This window comes from Cervus elaphus, chromosome 11 (genome assembly GCF_910594005.1).
Source record: "Cervus elaphus chromosome 11, mCerEla1.1, whole genome shotgun sequence".
Classification (NCBI taxonomy): domain Eukaryota; kingdom Metazoa; phylum Chordata; class Mammalia; order Artiodactyla; family Cervidae; genus Cervus; species Cervus elaphus.
Window position 1 is genome coordinate 55,865,153 of NC_057825.1, and position 24,037 is coordinate 55,889,189.

Consider the following 24,037-nt stretch of genomic DNA (forward strand, 5'->3'; position numbering starts at 1 on the left):
GCGCCTCAGCAGAGGGGGTGGGCACAGTGTGGAGACCGGGAGCCCAGACTCTCGAGCCAGCAGCCTGGTTCAGTTCCTCGTACTTCTGTGTGTTGACTGCGCAGCGTTGCCGTGAAAGGAGGAGCATAACCGCATCCCTCACCGCCCTGGATGAGATGCAGGGGAGAGTGGGTGTCTGCACCTGGAACCCAGCTAAAAGCAGCCACGCAGGAGTGCAGGGCTCTCCACGCTCTGCTCCTGACTTCAGAAACTTTCTGTGGTTACCATGGTTTCTCTAGCACCATGGAAATGCTATCACATGTGGAGATTTCTTGTTAGTTCCTCACAAAGGAGAACTTACTTTGTCAAGCTCAGTACCTCAGCAGACGACCAGCTGTCCCAACTAGAGTCAAGGAGTGAGCACAGCTCTGTGCAGCCAGCGGTGAACCTCCTTAACCACAAGGTGATGAGTTCTTGGTCTGTATGATCTCATTCGGGCTTCCCTGGTGGCTCAGACGGTAAACAATCTGCCTGCAGTATCAGTTCAGTTCCATTGCTGAGTCGTGTCCGACTCTTTGCAACCCCATGAATCGCAGCACGCCAGGCCTCCCTGTCCATCACCAACTCCCAGTTTACTCAAACTCATGTCCATCAAGTTGGTGATGCCATCCAGCCATCTCATCCTCTGTCGTCCCCTTCTCCTCCTGCCCCCAATCCCTCCCAGCATCAGGGTCTTTTCCAATGAGTCAACTCTTCGCATGAGGTGGCCGAAGTATTGGAGTTTCAGCTTCAGCATCTGTCCTTCCAATGAACACCCAGGACTGATCTCCTTTAGGATGGACTGGTTGGATCTCCTTGCAGTCCAAGGGACTCTCAAGAGTCTTCTCCAACACCACAGTTCAAAAGCATAAATTCTTCGGCACTCAGCTTTCTTCACAGTCCAACTCTCACATCCATACATGACCACTGGAAAAACCAGTCTTGACTAGATGGACCTTTGTTGGCAAACTAATGTCTCTGCTTTTTAATATGCTATCTAGGTTGATCATAACTTGCCTTCCAAGGAGTAAGCGTCTTTTAATTTCATGGCTGCAATCACCATCTGCAGTGATTTTTGAGCCCAAAAAATAAAGTCAGCCACTGTTTCCATTGTTTCCCCATCTATTTGCCATGAAGTGATGGGACCAGATGCCATGATCTTAGTTTGCTCAATGTTGAGCTTTAAGCCAACTTTTTCACTCTCCTCTTTCACTTTCATCAAGAGGCTTTTTAGTTCCTCTTCACTTTCTGCCATAACAGGCTTTGGCATAGTCAATAAAGCAGAAATAGATGTTTTTCTGGAACTGTCTTGCTTTTTCGATGATCCAGCAGATGTTGGCAATTTGATCTCTGGTTCCTCTGACTTTCCTAAAACCAGCTTGAACATCTGGAAGTTCACGGTTCACGTATTGCTGAAGCCTGGCTTGGAGAATTTTGCCTGCAGTATAGGAGACCCAATTCTCGGGTTGGGAAGATCTGCTGGAGAAGAGAATGGCTACTCACTCCAGAGTTCTTGCCTGAAAAATTCCATGGACAGAAGAGGAGCCTGGTGGGCCACAGTCCACTGGGTAGCAAAGAGTCTACCAACACTTTCACTTTTCTTTATCTCATTCATTTAATTTGGGGGGGGGAGGAAGTAATGCAGCTGACAAAAGGTTATCTATTAAAATAGCTGTAAGAAATCAGAGCCCTTTAACATTGACAGTAAAGGTCAATGGTAACCAACCAATAGGAAATGGGCAAACAATACAAATAGACAATTCTCACAATGCAAATCAGACTAGCCAATACACCTATGAAAAAATGCTCAGAATTATGAGAAGGGAATTGCACACTAAAGCAACAATGAGATGCTGTTGTTTGGCTCTCAGAGTGGCTAAAATTCATATGATTCCATTTTGTAAAAGAAACAATGTTACCCCCTGACACCCCTACGGCACCCCCAACCCCATACATGTGTAGGAAGCAGGGTTTCTCAACTCTAGCACCATCAACATTTGGGGCCAGAAAAGTCTATTCGTTTACTTCTTTGGCTGTGCTGTTTCCATTGCTGCCCATGGGCTTTCTCTAGTTACAGTGATCGAGTGCTGCTCTCTAGTTGTGCAGGCTTCTCATTCCAGTGGCTTCTCTCTTTGCTGAGCATGAGCTCTAGAGCATGCCAGCTTCAGTAGTTGCAGCACACAGGCTCTAGTTCTGGCACACAGGCTTAGTTGCCCTGCAGCACGTGGAATCTTCCTGGACCAGAGATTGAACCCACGTCTCCTCCATGGGTGGGTGTGTTTTTAACCACTGGACCACCAGGGAAGTACAGTCTTTCTTTTTATGAATCAAGCAGTTTATTAACCCAGTATCATTTGTTGCAATGCTTCTTTTTTTTTTTTTTTTTTTTATGTGGATCATTTTTATTTTATTGAATTTGTTACAATATTGCTTCAGTTTTATGTTTTGGTTTTTTGGCCTGGAGGCTCCCTGACCAGGGATCCAACCTGCACCCCCTGTATTGGAAAGCAAAGTCCTAACCACTAGGCAGCCAGGGAAGTCCCTGTTGTAATGCTTCTTGTCGGCAGCTGCCACCTGTCTTCCCAGGTGGTGCTAGTGGTAAAGAACCCGCCTGCCAAAGCAGGAGATGCAAGAGACATGGGTTTGATCCCTAGGTCCGGAAGATTCCCTAGAGAAGGGCTCCAGTATTCTTGCCTGGTGAATTTCATGGACAGAGAGGAGCCTGGTGGGCTACACAGTTCATAGGGTCACAAAGAGTCGGACATGACTGAAGCCACCTTGCACCACACAGGCCACCAGGCCGGCAATTCTCTCCGGATCTCTCCGTCCTGGACGTGTCCATTTGCAGCTCCCGTTTTGGTCCTTTTCCATTTTCAGGCCCTCCAGGGCTAGGAGGACCTGGTGGGCCCTGCTCTTGGTGCTGAAGTGGTCAGGCAGAGTTTCTCTGACACTCTCTAGAGATGTTGGTCATGGAGCCACCTTGGCACAACCTGGGAAGTACAAATGCTGTGCTATGGAAGCAGCTCGTTATGCTTGGCCAGCCTGACAGCATCCACCTTTCAGCTTCCTGGACTTTGTGAGGAAGGCTGCCAGGACTCTGATGAACTCTGGCTGGTTCACATCTTTTACGGTAACTCCAGGCATGTCCGGGCCTCTGCATTGCCACCCAGAGGAATGTGCTCATGGGCTCAGTTGTTTCCTGACTCTTTGTGACCCCATGGACCTTTGCGACCTCATTGACTTTTGGGACCCCATGGACTGTAGCCCGCCAGGCTCCTCTGTCCAGGGGATTCTCCTGGCAAGAATACTGGAGTGGCTTGCCATTTCCTCCTTCAGAAGATCTTCCCCACCCAGGGATTGAACCTGAGTCTCCTGCATTGGCAGGGGGGATTCTTCACTGAGCCACCAGGTAAGTCCACCAGCAAGCAGAAAGTGGGGGGTAATTCTTTACTGTCCTTGGATTGTAGGCTACGTAGCAGCATCTCAGGCCCCAACCCAATAGATAACAGTAGCGTCCCCTGCTCTCCAGCGGTGATGACCAAAGATGACACGGCCAAATGTCCAGGGGGCCCCCAAGCCCACTTACAAAACCACTTGCTATATAGGTAAACATTTAAAGCCACATGTGCTTTTATGAACACTGATTTAATTTTAATCACTGTTTTACAGATAAGGAAACTGAGGCACAGAGAGGCCAACTGAGGTCCCGAGATTCCAGGAGTCTGATTTCACAGCTTAGTTTCTTGCCTGAAACACAGCCATGCTGCTCAGCTCAATTCTTGAGGTTTGACTGGTTCAATATACCAGCACTTCAAGTTCATGTTTCCAGGCAAGAACCATGGATCAGAGAAGAAGACCCGAGGCCTGTGGTTTCCGGCTGGCTTGGCTCCCTGAGATAACAGTGCTGGGCAGCCAGTGTGGAAAGTAGTGGTCAGTGGATGCCTGACCTCTGAACAGGGTTGACTGCCACTTGCAAAGAAAGGCTTGGGGGGGCGGGGCTGAACCACAGAGGGAGAACGTGGGGGAGCTGGGGTGAGACTGGGTGCATGAGGAGGGTGGTGATGACTGGACTTCTGATTCTTTCTCATTCCCCTCCCTTCTGTTTCTGGGCACCCAAGCGCCTCCTCACTTTTCCTTCCCACTCTGGCTTCACCCCAAAGCCAGCTGCGAGGGTGAGGGCCTCACCCAGAGTGGCAGGGGAGGGCAGGGAGCATGTTCATGCACTGCCTCGTGACTTCCTCAGCCTCTGGCTGGGTCACAGTCTGAATTTCCCATGTGCTTGTCAGTTTGGGGCCCTAGACACTGAGCTCTGTGAAAGCAGGGCCTGTGTACTTCCCCTATCTTTGGGAGCCTGGTGCAGTGGGCATCAAGATTGCATGTGTGGAGGAATTCCCTGGCAGTCCAGTGGTTAGGACACTGAGCTTTCACCGCAGGGGGCATGGGTTTGATCCCTGAATAGGGAGCTAAGACCCTGCATGCCGGCATGCAGTCAGAAAGACAAAATAAACAACCTGTTGTGCTCAGCTGCTTTAGGTCTGTCCAACTCTTTGTGACTCTATGGACTGTAGCCCGCCAGGCTCCTCTGTCCTTGGAATTCTCCAGGCAGGAATACTGGAGTAGGTTGCCATTTCCTCCTCCAGGGGATCTTCCCGAGTCAGGGATCAAACCGGAGTCTACTGCATTGGCAGGCAGATTCTTTACTGCTTAGCCACTGGGGAAGCTTGCCACTTCTTTCTTAAAAAAAAAAAAAAAAAGATAACCATGGAAAGATGCAGAATGGAAAGATAGCACATCCAAAAAAAAGATTGGGTGAGTGCAGGATGAGGGAAGGAGGGGGAAAGAAGAGCAACTGCTTAAGTGCTGAGCAGCTCCAGGGACACCCAAGCCCAGCCCAGGTGAGCTGAGGTGCTCAGCCCTGTTCTTGGTACCAGGTTCTGGCCTTTCCCTGGGGCTGTGAACAAACCAGACTGTCTGAACTCAACAGAGCTCTTGATTACTTCTCCAGGGAAAAGTGAGGAGCTGCTTAAAGAACTCAAGGCATGATTCTCTTTCAGTAATTCAAGCTTAGCTTTTTAAAAGGGAACTTCTCAGAGCTGCTTCTAGAAACACTTGCTGCTCATGTCCCCTCCTCCTGCCCCTGCAGGAGCCCTGCTGCTAGGAACTTGTAAGTTGAGCGAGCAGGTGCCCTGATGTGCTGGGCTGAGAGGCAGCTACGAACCTCTTGCTTTCTGGCCAGAAGCATCACCACCTCTTTGTTTGCTGAGGCTCCAGGTAGAGCCAATCAAGGCGTCCTTTGAACCACACTGTGTTCTTGACACCATGAGAGCTTCATCTCATACACATACACACACACACACACCTGCTTCTTGAGGGCAGGTATCAGACCTTACACACACACACACACACACACCTGCTTCTTGAGGGCAAGTATCAGACCTTACACACACACACATACACACACACACCTGCTTCTTGAGGGCAGGTATCAGACCTTACACACACACACACACACACACCTGCTTCTTGAGAGCAGATATTAGACCTTAAGATCTTTGTGGGGAAATCAGGTGTCTGACTCATGTGGAGAAGTCAACTCACCAATTAGAGGGGATGCAGGCTGTGACTTGGCACAACCCAGGGCTTATTCTAATAAGTTGGTGATTCTCAACCCTGCTCATATTAGACTCATGCTTGTTGCTCAGTGGTAGAGAATCTGCCTGCCAAAGCAAGAGACTCGGGTTCCATCCCTGAGTCAGGAAGGTCCCCTGGAGAAGGAAATGGCAACCAACTCCAGTATTCCTGCCTGGGAAATCCCATGGACAGAGGAACTTGGTGGGCTATAGTCCACAGGCTCACAAAGAGTCAGACACGACCAAGCACACACACATGTGGGGTATGCAGGATCTTAGTTCCCCAACCAGGGATTGAACCCGCGGCCCCTGCAGTGGAAGAGTAGCATCCTAAGCACTGGATCATCAGGGAAATCCCAGGGGAGTCCTGTTTCTGCCAGATTTCCCCTGGTGCCAGTGCAAGACACACGGGCTGAGTCTGGTCATCATGTGTCTGGAGGGAGCAGCGTGGTCACTCCTCTCAGACAAGGCCTCCCCTCCCAGCCCAGCCATCGCTCCTTCCCACCAGCTTCTGCTCCCCTGGCCTCAGGGCTAGAAGCTGGTTATGGAAGGGGGACACCGAAGGGACTGGCTGGGGTCAGAGGGGGAGGCTGCCAAGGCTGAGTTCTCCTTCCACACCCTCTGCCAGAAAAACAGGAAGAGGAACCTGAGCTGTGACTGCGCTGAGTAATTCCAGTCCTGGGCTCTCAAATCACAACGCAGAAACCATAAACCAAAGAGCCAAGAAGAACAAAACCAAAAGCCTGAAGTCTTTTCCATGTTTCTCCTCCCGATGCTGGTTCCAGCAATGTTTATTACTCAGCCTGAGTTGGAATAACATTAGACAAAAATAGAAACAGCCTCTGGTTCTACAAAGCCTGGGTCCAAGCCCTCTGACTTTTCTGTTCATGCCAGGGCCCCATGCTGCTGGTACCAGAGGTCAAGGGAGCCTGTATGACCCCGGATGGGGCCGATCCTACAGAGAGACACAGGCCTCAGTGCTGGATTGAGAGCAGAGCTAGGGAAAGAGAGCCAGGCCACTCCCTCCAACAGTGCAGCCCGGCTGGGGAGTCACGGTTTCATGTTGGGGTGAGCTGCTGGGGCTCCGGAGAGGCCTGCCCCAGGCTCAGGGCCGATCTGACCGGCTGGGGTGTGAAGCCACACACCCCAGGCATAGAAAGTGGGTGGGGAGAGGTCTCTATCATCTTGTGCTTGATCCAGAGAGCCTCAGGAGTGACTCTTACAGAACTCTGTCCCAGGGGGCTGGTGCAGCCAGCAGAAGCAGGACAAGGGGCAGCAGTGCTCTGCCCGTTGTGAGCCCCCAGGAAGCCTGCCTGCAGTCACTGGCTGCTCACAGCACTGAGACCTCACCTCGCTTCCCTGGGGTGTCCGGGGGTTCCACCTCCGAGGTGTTCTGCAGCACAGAGGGAGGTCCGGCCACTTTGGGCCATGGGTAGAGGGTCTGGGGGGTATCTGGTAAGGGCTTCATTCACATCTTGAGATGGGAAGGGGTGAGGATAAGCAACTTGTCCACTTCCCAGGTAATCTCAGTTCAGCTCAAAGGCCAGCTGCTCTTTGGACCCCCAAAGTCACTGCCAGGCCCTGTGCCGTCACTGTGAACTGCCCAGGACCCTGGTCTCCCGGTTCTCTCCTGTGACGGGCGGGCCGGTGCACAGGGGGCGCTATCTCAGTGGCTGCTTGAGCTCGAAGAGGCCGGTTCCACCCTTGACGACCTTCCCGACCACGAGGCAGGCTGATGGGGACCTCAGTTCGTCATGGGATCCTGGGAGACACAAGAGCGCTTGTGAGGTGTAGCTGGGGGTGATGGGAGGAGAAGAGACGGGTGTGGGGGGCACTCAGCAAGAGGCTTGGCAGTTAGGGTACCTCCAGGGTCACGAGGGTGGTTCTGAAGCTTGGGGCCTGGTGGGAACGAGGCCGCGTTGCTTCTGCATTTTGAAGAGAGGAAGACCCTCCCCTCTCCTCCAAAAGGCAGAGGCGGCCTTCCAGTCTGGTGCCCACCCCCTAGCGCTTCCTGTAGTGACAGCCCAGGCTCTCCCCGAAGTGTGAGGCTGTGGAAGGGTGCCTGAGGGATGAGCCTTGTCTGCCCAGAAGAGATTCACGCGGGGTTGGGGAAGGCCAAGGACGTGCCCACAACTGACCCATGAGCGTGGCCTGCTTGAGAAACTGGAAGCTGGTCTCAAACGTCATCTGCTGCAGTGGCGAGGAGTTTGACCGGATCCCAAAGCGGTTCAGGGGCTTGTAAACGCCCTCGAAGCACATGTAATCAGCCACCAGGGAGAGGTGGCGGGGGTCAACGGCGATGCCTGTCACAGGGGTGGCAACAACAGGATAGGGGTTCAGCAGTGAAGAGGGGGTGGGGGGGAGCAGCGTCACCTAACCCAAGGGCTCCCGGCAACCCAGCTCCATTACCTACTCACTCAGCTCTCTGACCCGACCTCGGTGGGCAGCCCTGTGTCCCCGGGCCTCACGACTGCATCTGGCAGCGTGGGCAGCAGCCCTGCAGGACACGAGCCGCCTCAATACTGTGTGCCTCTGGGAACTGAAATCCTGAAGGCGAGGTGAGGAAGAGACTCTCCCTCTGAGGCCAAGATCAGAAACATGCTGGGGGTGGGGAGGCCTTGGGGACAGGACTGCCAAGACTGATACACAAGGGACGATTCTTTATGGGGGCCCTGAGGGTCTCCTGTGGGCTCCACCCTCATTGCACCCATATTTCAGCTCCTTGAAGATCTAGACTGGCACCCCGGGGCCTCCTGCCTGCCACTCGCATCCCCTCTCACCATATACGGCGAACACGTCCTTGATCTCTTTCTCGATCACGCGCAGTGCGGCCTCAATGCCATACGTGCTGGCCATGGCATGGATGTCGTTGGAATAGAGACGGCGCAGATCTAGGATCTGGGGGAGGCAGGAGGGGTCGGTGTGGAGGGCCCTGCCTTCTGCTCCCTCCTGTGGACATGTCCTACCCCTGGGCCTTGCTGCCTCCTCGGCTGGCGTGCTCGGGTGCAGCTGATGACAAAGTGGGCGTGAGGCAGTCCAGGACTAGCCTAAGGAGTGATGTGAGCAGAGCAGCCAACAGCATGCTGGCTGGGCCCAGGGTCTCTCTCACCATCAGCCAGGGCTGAGAGATGATTCGCTGCCCACTTTCAGAGCGAGGAAGAAAGGTGTTTGTATAACAGAGAGACCTGTTTCCGAGGGTGGAGGGTCTGCTGGTAGGTGAGGCAAGTTCCCTGGCAGAGATTCAATTTCCTTCCCTGGGCACGGGGGCCTGCCAGGCCTCACCAGGGGCCTGAAGCTCCAATTCAGCCATCCCGGGGCAGGGCTCACAGTGGCTGTGTGCCAGGGCATGTCACCCCCACAGGAGACAGCAGAGACCCTGGCGGGTCACCTGGACTTGTTAAGACAAATCCCACGGGCTTGACTCGAGTGCACCCTGTCAGTGGCTGACGCTGGGGAGGCCTGAGCCCTTCCCACTCTGTCCTCTGGGGAAGTAGCTAGTGAAAGGCTCCGGGCAGAGGTGGGGCGTGTGCGGGGCAATGCTGTGGGAGGATGTGTGTGAGGCTGGAGGGCCCTGCCAGCTTAGTGCAGACGAGAGAAGAGCGGGCTGGTCCCAGCAACTTGGAATGCAGTGGGGAAAACTTGTGCCTGGGGGTTGAGAGCATCTCAGAAGGTTCTGGGAGATGAGGTGAACCGGGAGGAAGCAAGAGAGAGCTCAGAGGAAAGGGTGGGTGCGCTTGGGAAGCAGGGGGAACAGGATACATAGGACTCTGTTGGGTGTGGAGGCCTGGGGCCCCCTTCACCAGATAAATCAAGCAGCTCCCCAGCCAGCACTCAGTATAACTATTTCTTACAAGTCTATGTTCGGAGGTTTTCATTTCAAAGAAAAGAAACTGCATGCAAATTAATGTGGGAAACTCTGGGCTCAGTAAAGTTAAGCAGGTTTTGTTCTGCAAATCTTAACTAGGCTCATGGGCACTGGAGATCCCCAAGAGGTGGCCCAGGCTGCAGACTTGGTCTGGGGACCCTGGGTTAGAAGCGTGAATAGCCCAGGAAGGGCCAGGACAGAGCGGCTGGAGCCTCAGCTGGCATGAGGACCCATCCGCAGGACAGCAGGCAACCCTGAGGAGACACGCACCTCGGCATACTTGAACAGCTCTGGGAGGTTGATTCCTTCTGTGTTTAAGACAAGCTCCTTCTCGTTCTTACTGTTGGTGGTCTCATTCAGGAGGCACCTTGTGATACCCTTGGTTGCATAGATGACAGCTCCCTGGGCCAAGGACGCTACCAGAGAGCTCATGTCAAAGTTGACCTTCATGAGAGGGAGCTTCAGTGTCACCTGCAAGAGGAAGGAAAGCTGAGCCAGGAGACAGGGCTGACCCAGCCCCACACCACTCAGGGTCCCTAAGAGACCCCTCCAGAGCCCCACTGGGGCAAGCTGGGCGGTGGACTTGGCTTCCCATGTCAACATGGGCTGACTTAATGACCACATGGCAGCCACGTCCGGTCCCACAGACTGAGGTGAAAATGGCAGAGCACCATTTTCACAGATGTCGTCAGTGAAAATCACCTCCACTCAACATGACCTCCATTTAACATCACCCTTGATATCCTTTCAATGACCACAAAGCGTAACACACATCCCTCTGTATATGTAATCCTGGTCAATGACTCGCATCTGTGCTACCATTTACGAATCACTGAACTGGATCAAAGAAAAGGACTAAAGCCAGTCTATGTGTAGACGTCTAGGCATCCAGACCAGCGAGCCTTCCAGGGACACTGCAATCCTGGAAGTGATGACCAGGCAGAAAGGTGGTGTGAGGAATGCAGCGTCTGCCGGCCTCTGTGATGTGCGTCAACACACGGGTTGTACTGAAGTTCCCTTCCCACGTGAAAGTACCTACAGGGCCTGATGGCTCGGACCCCCACATGCTCTTACTGGAAAGTCAGAGTGAGTGGGCCCAGGAGGGGGCTGTGACCTGGGGTTGACTGATCCCCTCATGGGCACTGACCTGGCACCACAGGCCGCCCTGTGTGTCGTACTGGTAGTCCTCTATGAATGGGTGGCACTCGCGCACGGCCTGTACCCGGCGCTCCACCGCCTCGGCCCCCTGGGGCTCCCGGCTTCGGGCGCGCTTCTGTGGCCGCGTCAGGGGGGCGCTGGGGAGCGAGTTCTCCTCGGGGACCCAGCCGCCTTCCTCCTGCTCCTGCTGAACGCCTTCTTTGAGGCCGGCCCCTTCCTCCTGACCGTCCTCGTCCTCCTTCTCCTCTTCCTCCTCCTTCTCCTCCTCCTCCTCGCTGTCATAGTCGACCTGGCGGGGACGGAGGGCAGGCCACATCACTGGGGCCCGACCAGTGACCTGAACTTGACCTTGCGGAACAAGTCCCCCGACCCCAAGAAGAGCTCTCACCTGCTGGCCAACCTCAGCCCCACCGGCTCTATTGGCCCGGCCTCTGCCCTCTGTTTGTCCCCTCGGGACGCCAGCACCTCAGTCCCAGGGCCCTCTCCTCGGAGCTGTACGCCCCCACCCCAGCTCTCTCACCTGGGAGCCCCACTGGCCCCTCCACACCACCCTCTGTCCTGGCAGCAATCGTGGTGGTAAAGGACTGAAAGGGGGAAGGGGAAGGACGCATTTTCACGGGAAAGACAGAAGGTGGCCTGACTTTCCCTCCCGAAGGCCTCGGGGCTCCCCCAGTTTGATTCAGGTACAGGGATGGCCGGTCCTGAAGGGCAGCCCTGGGCCAGCTGCTGCCTATGCGCCACCCCATGAACACTGCCTTCTCCATCGAGTGGTTGTGCTAGGCAGGCTGGTTTTGCTTCAAGGTTCCCTATGGTTCCAGCCTGATGCAGAGGCATGACCTTAAGCACCGGGGGGGAGCCCTCAGGTGTGACAGAGGTGTCACCTCGGCCAAAGGTCCCTCACCTCCTCCTCTTGTTTCTCCTTGCGTTTGGCATCCGAGGCGTCAGCATCTCCCTCCTCAGCTTCAGCGTCCACAATGCGCCCCTCCTCTTCCTCGTCGCCCTCCTGCCCTCCCTGGGGTTCCGGGACAAGGAAGAGAAACATGAGCTCCAACACCACGTGCCTGGTGATTCCATCTATCCATGCACCAAACTGGTCACCCATCCACCTGCCTGTCTCATTACTCAGCCATCCAGCCACCCACATGCCTCTCACCCATCCATTCATCACACAGTACCTACCACCTTCCCAATTCCATCTACATCCCTTCCACCCACCTACCCACTCGTGGATTCCATATTTCCTTCTCTTCAGCCTAAATCTTTACACATACCACTCATAAAACCTTGTATTAAGAAGGAAAAAAAAGTGCAAAGGCTTTCCAAGTCATAAAGAAGATGGTGCTAATATTGTTCCAAGTATTTATGTTATGGGTGGAGATGAAAAGAAAGAATTACCTTGGCATTTTAGAAACTAAATATTTATTTCTTTCTCCTGACCCTGGCACCTAGTTCTTTATGATCTCCTTCTGGGTGATTTAAGAATTAAGACTGGGCAGCCTTCCAAAGACATTGCAATTGGTAGACTCCAGGGCAGAAGACCTGGCATTCTGTCTAGGCTGGACCCTCATTTTAGGGATGAGGAGACAGGCCCAGAGAGAGGAGGTGTCATAGCTGAAACCATGGAGCTGGAAAAGGATGGGACCAGTCTTCATCGCACCTGTCCAAGTAGAGCACAGCCAACTGTTGGCTCAGACAAGACCCAGGGAGCTGGCCCCACACTGCCTCTGCATCTCTGGGCAGATGTATGTATATCTTAGTCGTTCAGTTGTGCCTGACTCTTTGCAGCCCCATGGACTGTAGACTGCCAGGTTCCTCTGCCCATGGAATTTTCCAGGCAAGAATACTGGAGTGGGTTGCCATTCCCTTCTCCGGGGATCTTCCTGACCCAGATAAGGTATAATCATTCCTGGATTATTTTGCCTCCAATGGCTTCCCCCTGGCTCCTTCCTTTTCCATCACTGGAGCCTAACTTTCCTGCTTCAGAATGCCTCCCTGGTCCCTGCCCGGTACTCTGTGAGTCTCAGTTCATCTGGCCGTGGAAAGTCAAAGGCAGAGCCAATGAAAACAGAAAACTTCCAAAAGTCTAGTAGGTATCATTACTTTGAGTCTGTCCTCAGGATAAAGAAAAATTACCTACAGAGGAGAGGGGGCCCTGAGAGCAGACAGATGGATGAGCTGGGGCCTGCACCCTGGGCGAGGCAGGCCATGCTGCCAGCGGCAGCTCCCCTCCGTGGCCCTCCACACCCAAGAAGGAAACCCTGCTTCTCGGCACTCAGAGCAGCAGATAAATCCTCAGGTAAGGGACTGCCCTGGTGGTCTAGTGGTTAAGACTCCATGCTCCCAATGCAGGGTGCACAGGTTCAATCCCTGGTCAGGGAACTAAGACCCCACATGCTATGTGGCCACACACACACAAGCCAAGGTAAGCAGAAAGAGGGGCCAACCCTAGGAAGGGGTGCAAGGAGCACTGAAAACAGTCAGAGCCACCCCAGGAGACCAGACTCAGTGAGTTGCCACCCTAAGGGGGTTCCAGCCTTGGACCTCCCTGTGATGGTCCCCAAGGGGCCCCCGGGGGACTCGCTCACCCGACTCCTCTCCGACTCGCCAGCATTGTCTAGATCCCGCTGGGTGGCTCTCCGCGTGTTCACACTTCTGAAAGCCGATGCTTTACTGTTCTTCTTCCTGATGGCTTCCATCAGAATTTTAAAGAATCTAAAATGAGAAGAAAGCCCCGCAGCCCCGTTCAGTACCAGCATCTCCACTCTTCCTTCACTGCGGGGATAAGATGCTCTAAGGGCTTCGCCCACTTGAGGTGATATTGGGGACTGATTCAGGAGACAGAGACCTTGCCTCTCCAGTCAGCTCATTTTTTCCCCTCTTGCTATTTCTGGGTCGGGGCATACTGTGCATCAGAATGGCAGGGCTGAAAGTGTGCTCCCCCATTCGCAGGGGGCATGGCCTGGATCACCGCCAATGATCTCCTGGGCCATTCCCAGGAGAGGCATGGCCTCAGTCACCACCGATGATCTCCTGAACTTTACTTCTCTTGTCTGGAAAGTGTGGGTGTCAGGCAATCTTGCTTTAGGGATCAGAAACACCCCCACGTCCACCAAAACCTGTCATGGGGCCTGGTAGGCTGGCTGCTCAATAAGTGACAGTTGTTGGTGCTGCGTGGGTCCATCTAACTAGTATAGCAGGGCCTTCAGTAGGAGGGACATCAAGGCTGGGACCAGGGCTGCCCCCAGCCCACCTACTGCTTCTCCAGGAAGTGCTTGGGGCTGACAACTTCTGTCTCCTTGGTGTGGGAGCCCTGACGATTTGATGAGAGAACTAAGATGTGGAAGAGCTTATCAGAATCTCCAAGGCAGTGGTAACGTACTTTGTGGTAGTAAATCATGTCGACAGATTGTGGTGGTGGTTGTTTAGTTGCTCAGTCCTGTCCAACTCTTTTGAGACCCCATGGACTGTAGCCCTCCAGACTCCTCTGTCCATAGCCAGGCAAGAATACTGGAGTGGGTTGCCATTTCCTTCTCCAGGGGATCTTCCCGACCCACGGGTTCGATTGGTAGCTAAAGTCTTTACCACTGAGCCACCAGGGAAGCCCATCAACTGTTCAGAACCAAGGGAATTTAAAAGGACTAACGTGAGGCAGAAAGAGCCCAGCAGGCCTCTCGTGGCCCCTTCCTCCTGGGTTATCTATTCGTCACCCGCCCTGTCTCCTGTCCCCTGCTCTTTTCCTCATATATCCTCTTGTCTGTCTTCTGAGTCAGGCTATAACAGCACACCACATAGACTGCTTTTAATTATATAAACTATCAGTTCCTCATCTGCCCAGCCAGCCAGCCTGTGTTCTCTGAGCATCTGCAATGTGCCTGCCATATGCCAGCCCGAGGGGCAAAGCCAGGATGAAAAGACAGGCACTCAGAGCCTTAACTGGAGGAGTGGGCAGGTCACATGTTTACTATTTTGTCCAGTAAAAGCAACAGACTGCTACTCTCCCTCCCAATTCCCCCCCAACTTTTTAAAGCTGTACATGGTTTTGGCTGAGGTTTCTGCCTTTGGAAGACTCCTTACCCACTGATCCAGGAAAAAGCCTGGTCACCAGGCAGGAGGAACAGGAATGAGAGGGCCAGATAGGGAGATGCCCGGCTTGACTTTAGAAAGATATAATCAACTGGGAAGAGAGGGAGGAAGAGACGCTTCTGAAAGGACAGGTTCAGGTCTCCGCTCTGCCAGTCTGGAGAGAGACAGACGAGGGTCTTGACCTCATCTGCGACTGTGGGGACCACTCCCGCCACACGCCCAGAGTCAGGGCGCAGTCAGTCCACTGCAGGCCCACAGTGATCACTCTGTGAAGACCATCTGTCAGAATGTGACTGAGGTGGAGCCGGACGGGGGCAGCAGTGGAGAAACCTCCCTCCCACATGAATTAATTACCACAGGGAACATGACTCTCGGCTGTTTCCGAAGGCGCCTGCCAACAGCTCCACCACCTGCCGTGTGCAAGGTCAGCCTCACAGAAGCCAACTGGTGTGACACAGCTGGGGACCGGAGGTCGGAACTCACCTCCTGCCTCCAAGCTCAGTATCCTTCCTACCTCACAGCCCCAGCCTGCCTTCTGAATCATTTACACACACACCCAAAGGGATGGGCGCCAGGAGGAATAATTAGGGGAGCTTCATGGCTTATTTGTCTCCATTAGGGAAGGACCTCAAGTGTGTCTATCTTTTTCCTCTCCCATTTATGGAAAAAGAGTCTCATGAGGGACTTCCCTGGCAGTCCAGCAGTTGAGACTCCATGCTTCCACTGCAGGGGCTGTGGGTTCAATCCCCGTAGTTGGGGAACTAAGATCCCACAAGCTGCACAGTGAGGTCAAAAAAATAAAGTCTCATGATTCAAAGGAAGGGAAGAAAAAGGGGGGAAAAGGGAAGAGAGACAGAAAAGATGTGGTGAGAGATGAAAAAGGGGAGAAGAAGAAAAAAGAAAGAGCTTCTGGGGGTGGTCACCCTTCTGAAGGCACATTCCCATCCCCGCATGGTCTGCATGGGGCAGGCCTGCCAAAGGCAGCCCAACCACACACACCCCCATGCCGCTCCCTCACCTGAGCCCTGCCTGCCCAAGCCACAGAGTAGCTCCGCCAAGGGTGAGGGCACATGGCTTTGTTCATCACAGCTTTTCAAGTGCTCCAACCAAATGCAAAGTAGGAGCCAACTAAGTATTTCACCACTGAGAAGAGAAGTCAGGGCTCTCCCTAACAAGAAGAAATTTTTAAACAGTGATGGATTTTCAATCCCCCAAATGAAGATAAAGAGAAAGAACTCTGGGCAGAGCATGGTGCACACCTCATGTGACTTACTAGCCTACACCTGAGATGCATGGAAATAGGGCCGATCGGCCTGCTCTCAGTAATTCTCAAGAGGCCACGTGATCCTAATTCCCGTTTCTCAGACAAGGGCTGCCTGGCCAGCACAAACACGTGGCATGCTGGGAGGGATGTTTCTCCCAGTTAATTAATGAGCTGGCGTCTGGTCTCCTGCGACGTGACCCAGCACTCCGAGAGCACTCCTGACAGAATGAGCGTCCTCCACCCTGGCGAGGGGTGATGCACATGCTCCCCAGGGCCCGGCCGGCTGCCCCATCCAAAGGGCTGAGCTCACATCCAAGGTCATCTAAACAACCCTGGCCAGCCTACACGCCACCTGCTTAGCAGGGCCAGACTGCAGCGAGCCCGAGTCTTCAGGTGAGAGGGAAGAAGAGGGCCTGGGCAAGACAGTCACTCCCTCCTGGCCACGCTTCCCAGGACTGCCCTGCGAGTGGGCGGCACTCAGCAAATATTTGTGGGATCACTGTGTGGGTGGACATCCTGCCTCTACTCTGCCCTTGGTTCTTTGATTCTGAGTAGCATCGGAAGACCTGAGGGCTGCTCCAGACTGAAGACAGGGGCCAGGGGTTCGTGGCCAAATCCTGTTAACATATCTAGTTGAGCCTCAACAGGCTTTTACAAAGATATGACTTAGCTGTCAATGTTTACAAATTAGAGACTAATTTATAAAAGTAAAAGCAAGCAAGGCCTTCCCAGGTGACGCTAAAGGTGAGGTAAAGAATCCTCCTGCAACGCAGGAGACATAATGAGACCTGAGTTCAATCCCTGGGTCGGGAAGATCCCCTGGAGGAGGGCATGGCAACCCACTCCAGTATTCTTGCCTGGAGAATCCCCATGGACAGAGGATCCTGGTGGGCTACAGTTTATAGGGTCGCCAAGAAGTCAGACATGACTGAAATGACTGAGCAAGCACACACGCGAAAAAAAAACACCACCAACCAAAGACAGGAAAAAAAAAAGAGAGGTAGTTTTCTTATTACTTTTTTTGAATCAGAAGGTCTGGCCACCCTGGCCCACATTCCTGCCTTCTCGAGGCAGGTGACATGCTCTCCAGCTGGCCAGGGGCTCCCAAATGCCTCACTGGCCTTCTTACCTGCCAACCCCCGCAGCCATTTGAGTCTGCACTCCACCATCCAAGGTCAGCTGGCAAGTCAGCAGTGCTTTGCTGGCTCTTGTTGGCTTGCACCAGCCCTGACAGGAAACCCCCTTCCGAATCCTGGGCAACAGCACTGTGTCCAGTGTCCAGACCGTGCTGTCCAGTGTCTAACAGTGACTTAACTTGAGAGAAAAATGGATGTTCAATCTCCCTACCAGAAGGGAACCAGATCTTCTCCATAAAAAGGTGGAGGTAGAACCTCCCTGGTGGGTCAGTGGTAAAGAATCTGCCTGCCAAAGCAGGAGACGTAGGTTTGACCCCTGATCCGGGAAGATACCACATGTCTTGGAGCAACTAAGCCCACATGCCACAACTATTGAGCCTGTGCTCTAGAGTCCAGGAGCCACAACTACTGAGCCCACGCCGCTATTGAAGCCCGAGTGCCCTAGAGTCCATGCTCCAACAGAAGAGAAGCCACTGCAATAAGAAGCCTCTGCGCCACATCTAGAGAGTAACCCCCATTTGCCTCAACTAGACAAAAGGCAAGCGCCATGACAAGACCCAGCACAGCCAACACAAATAAATAAATAAAATTATTTTAAAAAGCCGGAGGTCAATCCCAGTTATAGAACTATGTTTAAGAGCAGCATGTTGTTAGCACAGGGCTCCTTCCTGACAGAATATCAATGTATTAGGAACCACATCATGACAGAAATGAATACCACATGCTGGTCTGACATCATAGCACCATCACTCCGATAAAGTTCTGTTCTCTTTATGGTCCATGGACTCCTACACCTTAAATCCTCCAAATACAAGTAGATGGAACTCATGGGCCAGAGAGCAAGAGGCAGGCAGAGCAATGGAGTCATACCCACAAGCCAGATGAAGCTGCAGGACTTCCCACTTTCCTAAACACTTCCCTTGGGCGAATCGTCTGGGCAAGAGCCCTCAGGCCCTAGGAGTTCTGTGGCCAGGAGCCCTCGCAGTTGATGACAGTCATACAATAAGAATCTGTCAAAGTCAAATGACCTGAGTCCTGACCTGGTTTCCATGAAGTGTAAGATGTCCTCAGGCCTCATGCACTTCTCCTGCTGGTAGTACGCGTGTGGCAGGAACTGAAACTGCAGCTGGTATACCCGGAACTTGTTCTGTTTCTCCCCCATACAGAAGGATTCCTGGACATCAATTTTCTCCAACACCTAGAACCAGACAGACAGATAGGACCCAGTGTGCCCCATGCCTGGGACTGAGCATTACAAGTGGGAAAACTGAGTTTGCAGGCACAGGGGCTGGGACCACAGCCCAAAGTTTCAAATATGCGCTGCTGATGTAAATCCCTCTCGGGGTAGGGAGAGGGAAACCCATCCTGTAGGTCACACTTCCTGAGAAGGGCCTGAGGCTGTGGGGGGAGGGCTCAAGCGGGGCTGGTAAGTTAACCCAGAAAGTATCTTTATTTGTAAGGCACATAAGAATGCTGCAGAACCAGTGGTTATTTTTAAAGCTTCCTGACCCACCCCTGCTCAGTTACCCGGCAGAGGAAGCCTGCCTCTCTCACTGGTGAAGTCTGAGCCCAGGGTCAGAAGAGTTGACAAAGGCCATTCTTCCCGGATGGGAGGATGGATGGAGGGGACACAGGAAAACGCCCGCAGCTGGGTCTGAAGGAGATCATTACCTCCCCAAGACACACTCTGGTGAGTTGCTTCTTCAGGCTTTTCACTTTCTTCAGCGCTTTCTTGGTATTGAACACAGGTACACTCATCATCGGCGTCTTGATGTTGGCGCTGGCCACCATGAGGATCTCCCGTAACCTGTCATGGAACAAGGGCACATCTGAGCCAAAGAAGCACCCGGAGTCTCTATTTTGCGAAGTCTTTCTCATCAACATGCTGGAGTTCTTTCAGCATCTGCAAGAGACGTTAGGATCTTGAGGAAATACGCTGATCAGGGTGTCCCTGCTCTGGCCCTGTGTATGACAGCAAGGGATTCTGCAGTCAGCTTCCTCCACTGAAGCGTGGGCTCAAGGACAGGGCTGTGTCTTCTTGCTTCCTATCACCTGTGCCTCACTTACAGTGCTTGCTAAGGCTCCTACTGGGCACAAGGGCCACGGCCAGGCCTCAGCCACAGCTCCGTGAGCCAGCCTGGCCAGACCACACTGTGGCCCCTGCCCTTCTCCTCCCCACAAACCCCAAGGCTGAGAAAGCTGAGAAGCCTGAGTTACTCAGCTAGAAAGCGGCCAGGTTGGGCAGGTGAGTGTGATCCTGTTCTTTCCTCTGGCCCAGCAGCCATCATCCTGCAGGGTGCACACTTTGACCTGAAGAGCCGGGGTCCCTCTGGATTCTGTTCTAGGTGAGTGGTGCCCCCGGAGCCGGGCAACCAGATGGCCTGACCCCGGGAGCCTGCAGTTTCACAAGCATTCCAGGAAACTGGGATCCAGGAGTTGGTGGAGAGCTAAATGGAGATGCTGAGAGGCCTGGGCATGGATCCAAGTGCAGAAACCAGTTGGGCTCCGGAAATTCCAACCCTGACCCCCGCCCCCCACTTTGATGACCCTCTCATTCACATACACATACTCTCAAAAATTCATACACACACACACCCCCACACTCTCACATTCATACTAACACACACCCTCACCCACACACTCATACATTCATACACACTCACACACACATTCATACATACACACTCTCACTCATACACACACACACACACATACATTTTCACACAATAATGAAATGCCCTCCTTCCCAGGAGCAGGCTTGGACAGACCCAGCCCATGTACCCTTGAAGCTCACCTCGGAATGCCCAGGGTGACGTTCATCTCGCCTCTGCCGGCAAAGTGGAAGGTGTTCAGGGTCATCTGTGTGGAGGGCTCCCCGATGCTCTGGGCGGCCAGCAGGCCCACGGCCTCACCCGGGTCACATAGTGAGCGCTGCCACTTGAGCTGCAGCAGAGTCCTCAAACTGGAAACAGGGTGGGGGGACATCAGGGGTCAGGGACACAGACACCACCTGCCTGTCACGAGCTGATGACAGACCCTGTGAGCAGGGTGCGTGAACCTGATACCTCTCTCTCCTTCTGGGCTTGTTTTACCAGGCAAATGGTCCTTCTAAGCCTTAAATTCCTGCCAATGACCCTGACATGTCCTAAATGACGCAGCACAGAGCCCAGCTGGGTGGCTGAAGCTCTGGATGTCCACGTTCAGACTGCTCATGTCTACCCAGAGAATGTCATGGAACCTGTGAACTCAGTGTTCACATTTCCCTTGGCTAATTCTTTATTCCCCACTGGCTATGACAGCTTGTAGAGGGCTGAAACCTCCCTCTGTACAAACTGGGGAGAGGTTCATGGAACAAGCATGGGGATAGGGTGGGGGAGGCAGGAGTAGGGCGCTTCTCTTCTTAATTAGTGCAAATGGCTATGGGCCATTTTGGAAGTATGCATGCTATATGATTTTATAACCTTTGTAACTTACTAATAACCCTTCTTCCTATTTTTAGAACAGCCACAGGAACACTGTGTGATCCCAGCACACAGGACAAGGAATTGACTCAATAAATCAAGACAAAATGGACATTATGTGTGAGTGCAGAGGGAAGTAATAAAACTACATTTCTACACAAGTTCTTTTTATTAATAGAAATCAGACTTTTCACTAACCTGATGTGTATTCTCCCCCCACTACTTCAAACCAGTGAGGTTTGAGTGCGTATCAGTATTCCTGACAGAAAAAAACCTTCAAATATGTTGGGGTTGCCCTAGGCTTGCTAACAGAGCCTCTGTGAGAGTCACGGAAGCACACTTGCCTCCCCATCTCAGCCCGCTGAACCCAAGTGATGCTCCCCAGGGCTAAGCCTGCGCCACTCCTGATGCAGCACAGTTGGAGGGAGGACCCACGTGGTCCTTCTGAAAGTAAACGGCAGCATCCTGAGCGGCAGGGAGGAAGGTAAAAGGGAATCAGGGCTTTGCTCTTTTAGGGAAAACCCAGTTGGCAGCTAAACCACAACCTGCTGTGATTTATCACTGCATCTTCATACCTCTGAGGCCTGGCTGGAGAAACCTGTTTAAGGTGAAAAAAGTGACAGCTATCCCTCCACTCCAGGTCCTCCAGACAAGAATCTGTCTTTGCTCCTCCCCCTGTCGCAGTCCCACTCCCTGGACCCTCAGACTCCCTGTGTATCTGGCAGGGTTTCATCAGGTGCAGGACATGCAGCCAAGCTAGAGCAGATGATCTAAGGCCTCCAGCTCTGCAGGCCAGGCTAAGAGAACTGAGCGGGAAGGACCTCTTGATGACTGCTCTGAGACCAGTGCCCCAGCAGACATTCCCTGGGGGCACATGTCACCTTTCAATTCACTCTGGCTCAGTGCTGGTCCATGTCTGGCTTCCCACTTGTCTTAAGTCACTAGTCACTAAGTCGTGTCTGACTCTTTGCAACCCCATGGACTGTAGCCTCTCAGGCTCCACTGTCCAAGGAATTTTCCAGGCAAGAATACTGGAGTGGGCTGCTATTTCCTTCTCCAGGGGACCTTCCCGATCCAGCAGTTGAACCTGTAATGCACTGGCAGGCAGGTTGTTTACCACTGAGCCACCTGGGAATGGGAAGCTCAAACTCTACTTCAGATGCAAAGACAGCAATGATCAAGGAGCCATTCATTAATTCCTTAACATTCTACTTATAATCACTACAGTTATTTATATTAGCTTTGAGCTATATATAATGTATTATATCACATTACACCATACTAAATTTACAGCTGACAAAACTTTAAGTATTTTTCATATTAATTAATTTCTTTTCCCCATTTTATTTTTCTGTGAACAAGTCCAAGCTGGGGACTCCATGTGGTCCTTCTTCCTCCAAGCCTTGAAACTCGAAGCTCAAAGGGTCACTGGAATCATCAGACCTAGCTCCTTACTGAGATGTGGTGTCATAGGGCAAAGGATGATCTGTGCCAGGTCCCAGGGTTGGCAGCTGCTGACCAGACTTCCTGCCTCTCACTGAGGCACACCTACCATCCCACACACAAGAGAATGGGCACTATGTAAGCCTCCTTCCCAGCAGAGCACTCTCCTCCATCCTGGCCCAGGTTGGGGAGGCACTCCTGCCTAAGCTCTCATCCATCCCGCAGCCCTCAGGGATTGCAAGGCACCCTCTGTTTCACTTCCCTCCCTCCTACTGGAAGTCTCAGACCCAGGAGGCTGCCAGAGTAGGCAGGGAAGGGCCTGAGAGAAGCAGAGTCTCCCTCTGCAGGTGCAAAAGGTCAGTGTTATTACCTGTCGAGAGAAAGCCCTGATTTCTCGTAACTCCTCTCTGCCTGAGCTGCCCACTCACAGCTGTAGTCGTCCATCTTCTTTTCAAATGTTTCTGACACAGATGCAAAGTAGATGTCCGGGCGCCAGACAGACAGACTGGGGTCGGGACAAGGAGCCGCCTTCTTCTGGTACTTCCTCCGGCTTTGTTCATCTAACTCAGCCCACATCCTCAGCATCTGGAAGGAAGGACAGGACTCAGCTATGTGGGACAACACCAGGAACGGGCTTCTCTTCCTGGGGTGTCCAGTAGGATGAGGAAGATCAAAGGCCCTTGCTTCAAATGACAGCATGGGAAAGAGACAGAAATCTGACAGCACAGGAAAGCCATCTTGACATTGGAAGCACAGAGAAACCGAATCCATCCCAGGGCGTACTGCTTGACCACGACTCTAGGAGCCATTCATTGTGGCCCTTCAAGCACAAGCAGGGTGACCATGTAAGCTACTCTCCAAACTGCGATACTTGTAGAATAAAATGGAACGTTATTAATAATCATCCTGGGATGAGAGGCAAACCAGGGCTGCCTCAGGCCCACAAGGACACAGTCACCATGAGCCAGGTGACTGTGCTGATCCCCGTCTGTCCCCTGTCCAGGCTTTCACACGCCTGATGCCCCAAAGCTGCCCCATAGCAACCGCTTCCAAGTGCTCCTCTGCCTCCTGGCTCAGCCATGCCTGGAAGGTGGGAGATCGCAGAAGAGGGGAGAGAGGGAGGAGTAAAGCTGGACATCCAGTCCCTACCCTGAGGGGTCTCTGAGCCCCAGTCTCTCAACTGAGGACTCCTGTCACGTGGTCTCTGCCCACGGCCACCTTCTCTCCTCCTGGTGACTGTTCACGTCCTCAGGGAGGCTGGGGAACCCAACTTACCAGCCCTAGTGAGCTGCCTGGAACCCTGCCCACACCTTAGTAAAGATGTAGATATGCGTGCTCAGTCGCTTCAGTCATGTCTGACTCTTTGTGACCCTATGTGCCGTAGCCCTCCAGGCTCCTCAGTCCATGGGGATTCTCCAGGCAAGAATACTGGAGTGGGTTGCCATGCCCTCCTCCAGGGGATATTCCTGACCCAGGGATTGAACCTGAGTCTCCTGCATTGCAGGTGGATTCTTTACCTCTAAGCCACCAGGGAGGACTCTTTGTAAAGATTTCCCCTCCTTAAATTGATATTTGATATTGGCCATTTTTCCTGGCCAATAGAGAATGAAGCTAGATTTCATGGCGGGACCTTCCACCAGGAAAACCACCCCTCATCCCCTCAACCCCACTGATCCCCTGTCTCCTCCAGCATCACCTGGTAAGTTTCGGGGCTGCGGCCGTTCTGGTTTGTGCCCTCAAGGTTCAAGGCTTTCACGGCCGCCTGAATTTTTTGGGAGTAATTCAAGAAGGCGCCTTTCCTCAGGAGGGTGTTGGAATGCTTGCTGTGCCATTTTTTGATGGCTCTGAAGTGACGGAGAGCTTTCTGGGGATCCGCTCTGGATAAAACTTCATGGAGATGCTTTGATTTCATTATCACCTAGACAAACAGATCACACAAGCAAGAATGAAGAGGTGAGGGTGTAACACAAAAGCCATGT

At 53.0% G+C, this 24,037-nt stretch overlaps 1 protein-coding gene and 1 long non-coding RNA gene across 3 annotated transcripts in view; both read right to left on the reverse strand.

The window, feature by feature from the left end:
- Positions 1-3,645: 3,645 nt before the first annotated feature.
- On the reverse strand, positions 3,646-5,830 carry LOC122703526. Of its 2 annotated transcripts, none has more exons than XR_006343509.1 (2): positions 5,515-5,830; positions 3,646-5,428 (listed from the first exon to the last, which is right to left on the reverse strand). It is a non-coding gene; the product is annotated as an uncharacterized LOC122703526 (long non-coding RNA). The 2 variants fall into 2 exon arrangements; XR_006343510.1 differs by having other exon boundaries at positions 3,646-5,483.
- A 566-nt stretch (positions 5,831-6,396) lies between these two features.
- Positions 6,397-24,037, reverse strand: part of POLR1A (RNA polymerase I subunit A) — an 84,136-nt gene continuing 66,495 nt past the window's right edge. The window contains exons 23-34 of the mRNA XM_043917800.1: positions 23,755-23,976; positions 22,429-22,643; positions 19,949-20,116; positions 18,826-18,961; positions 18,195-18,352; positions 13,257-13,383; positions 11,573-11,683; positions 10,661-10,960; positions 9,784-9,984; positions 8,429-8,546; positions 7,787-7,951; positions 6,397-7,410 (exon numbers count right to left, since the gene is read on the reverse strand). Of these exons, the coding sequence (XP_043773735.1) occupies positions 7,310-7,410; positions 7,787-7,951; positions 8,429-8,546; positions 9,784-9,984; positions 10,661-10,960; positions 11,573-11,683; positions 13,257-13,383; positions 18,195-18,352; positions 18,826-18,961; positions 19,949-20,116; positions 22,429-22,643; positions 23,755-23,976 (2,022 nt within the window). The 3' untranslated portion in view covers positions 6,397-7,309. The remainder of the gene's footprint in view (positions 7,411-7,786; positions 7,952-8,428; positions 8,547-9,783; positions 9,985-10,660; positions 10,961-11,572; positions 11,684-13,256; positions 13,384-18,194; positions 18,353-18,825; positions 18,962-19,948; positions 20,117-22,428; positions 22,644-23,754; positions 23,977-24,037) is intronic.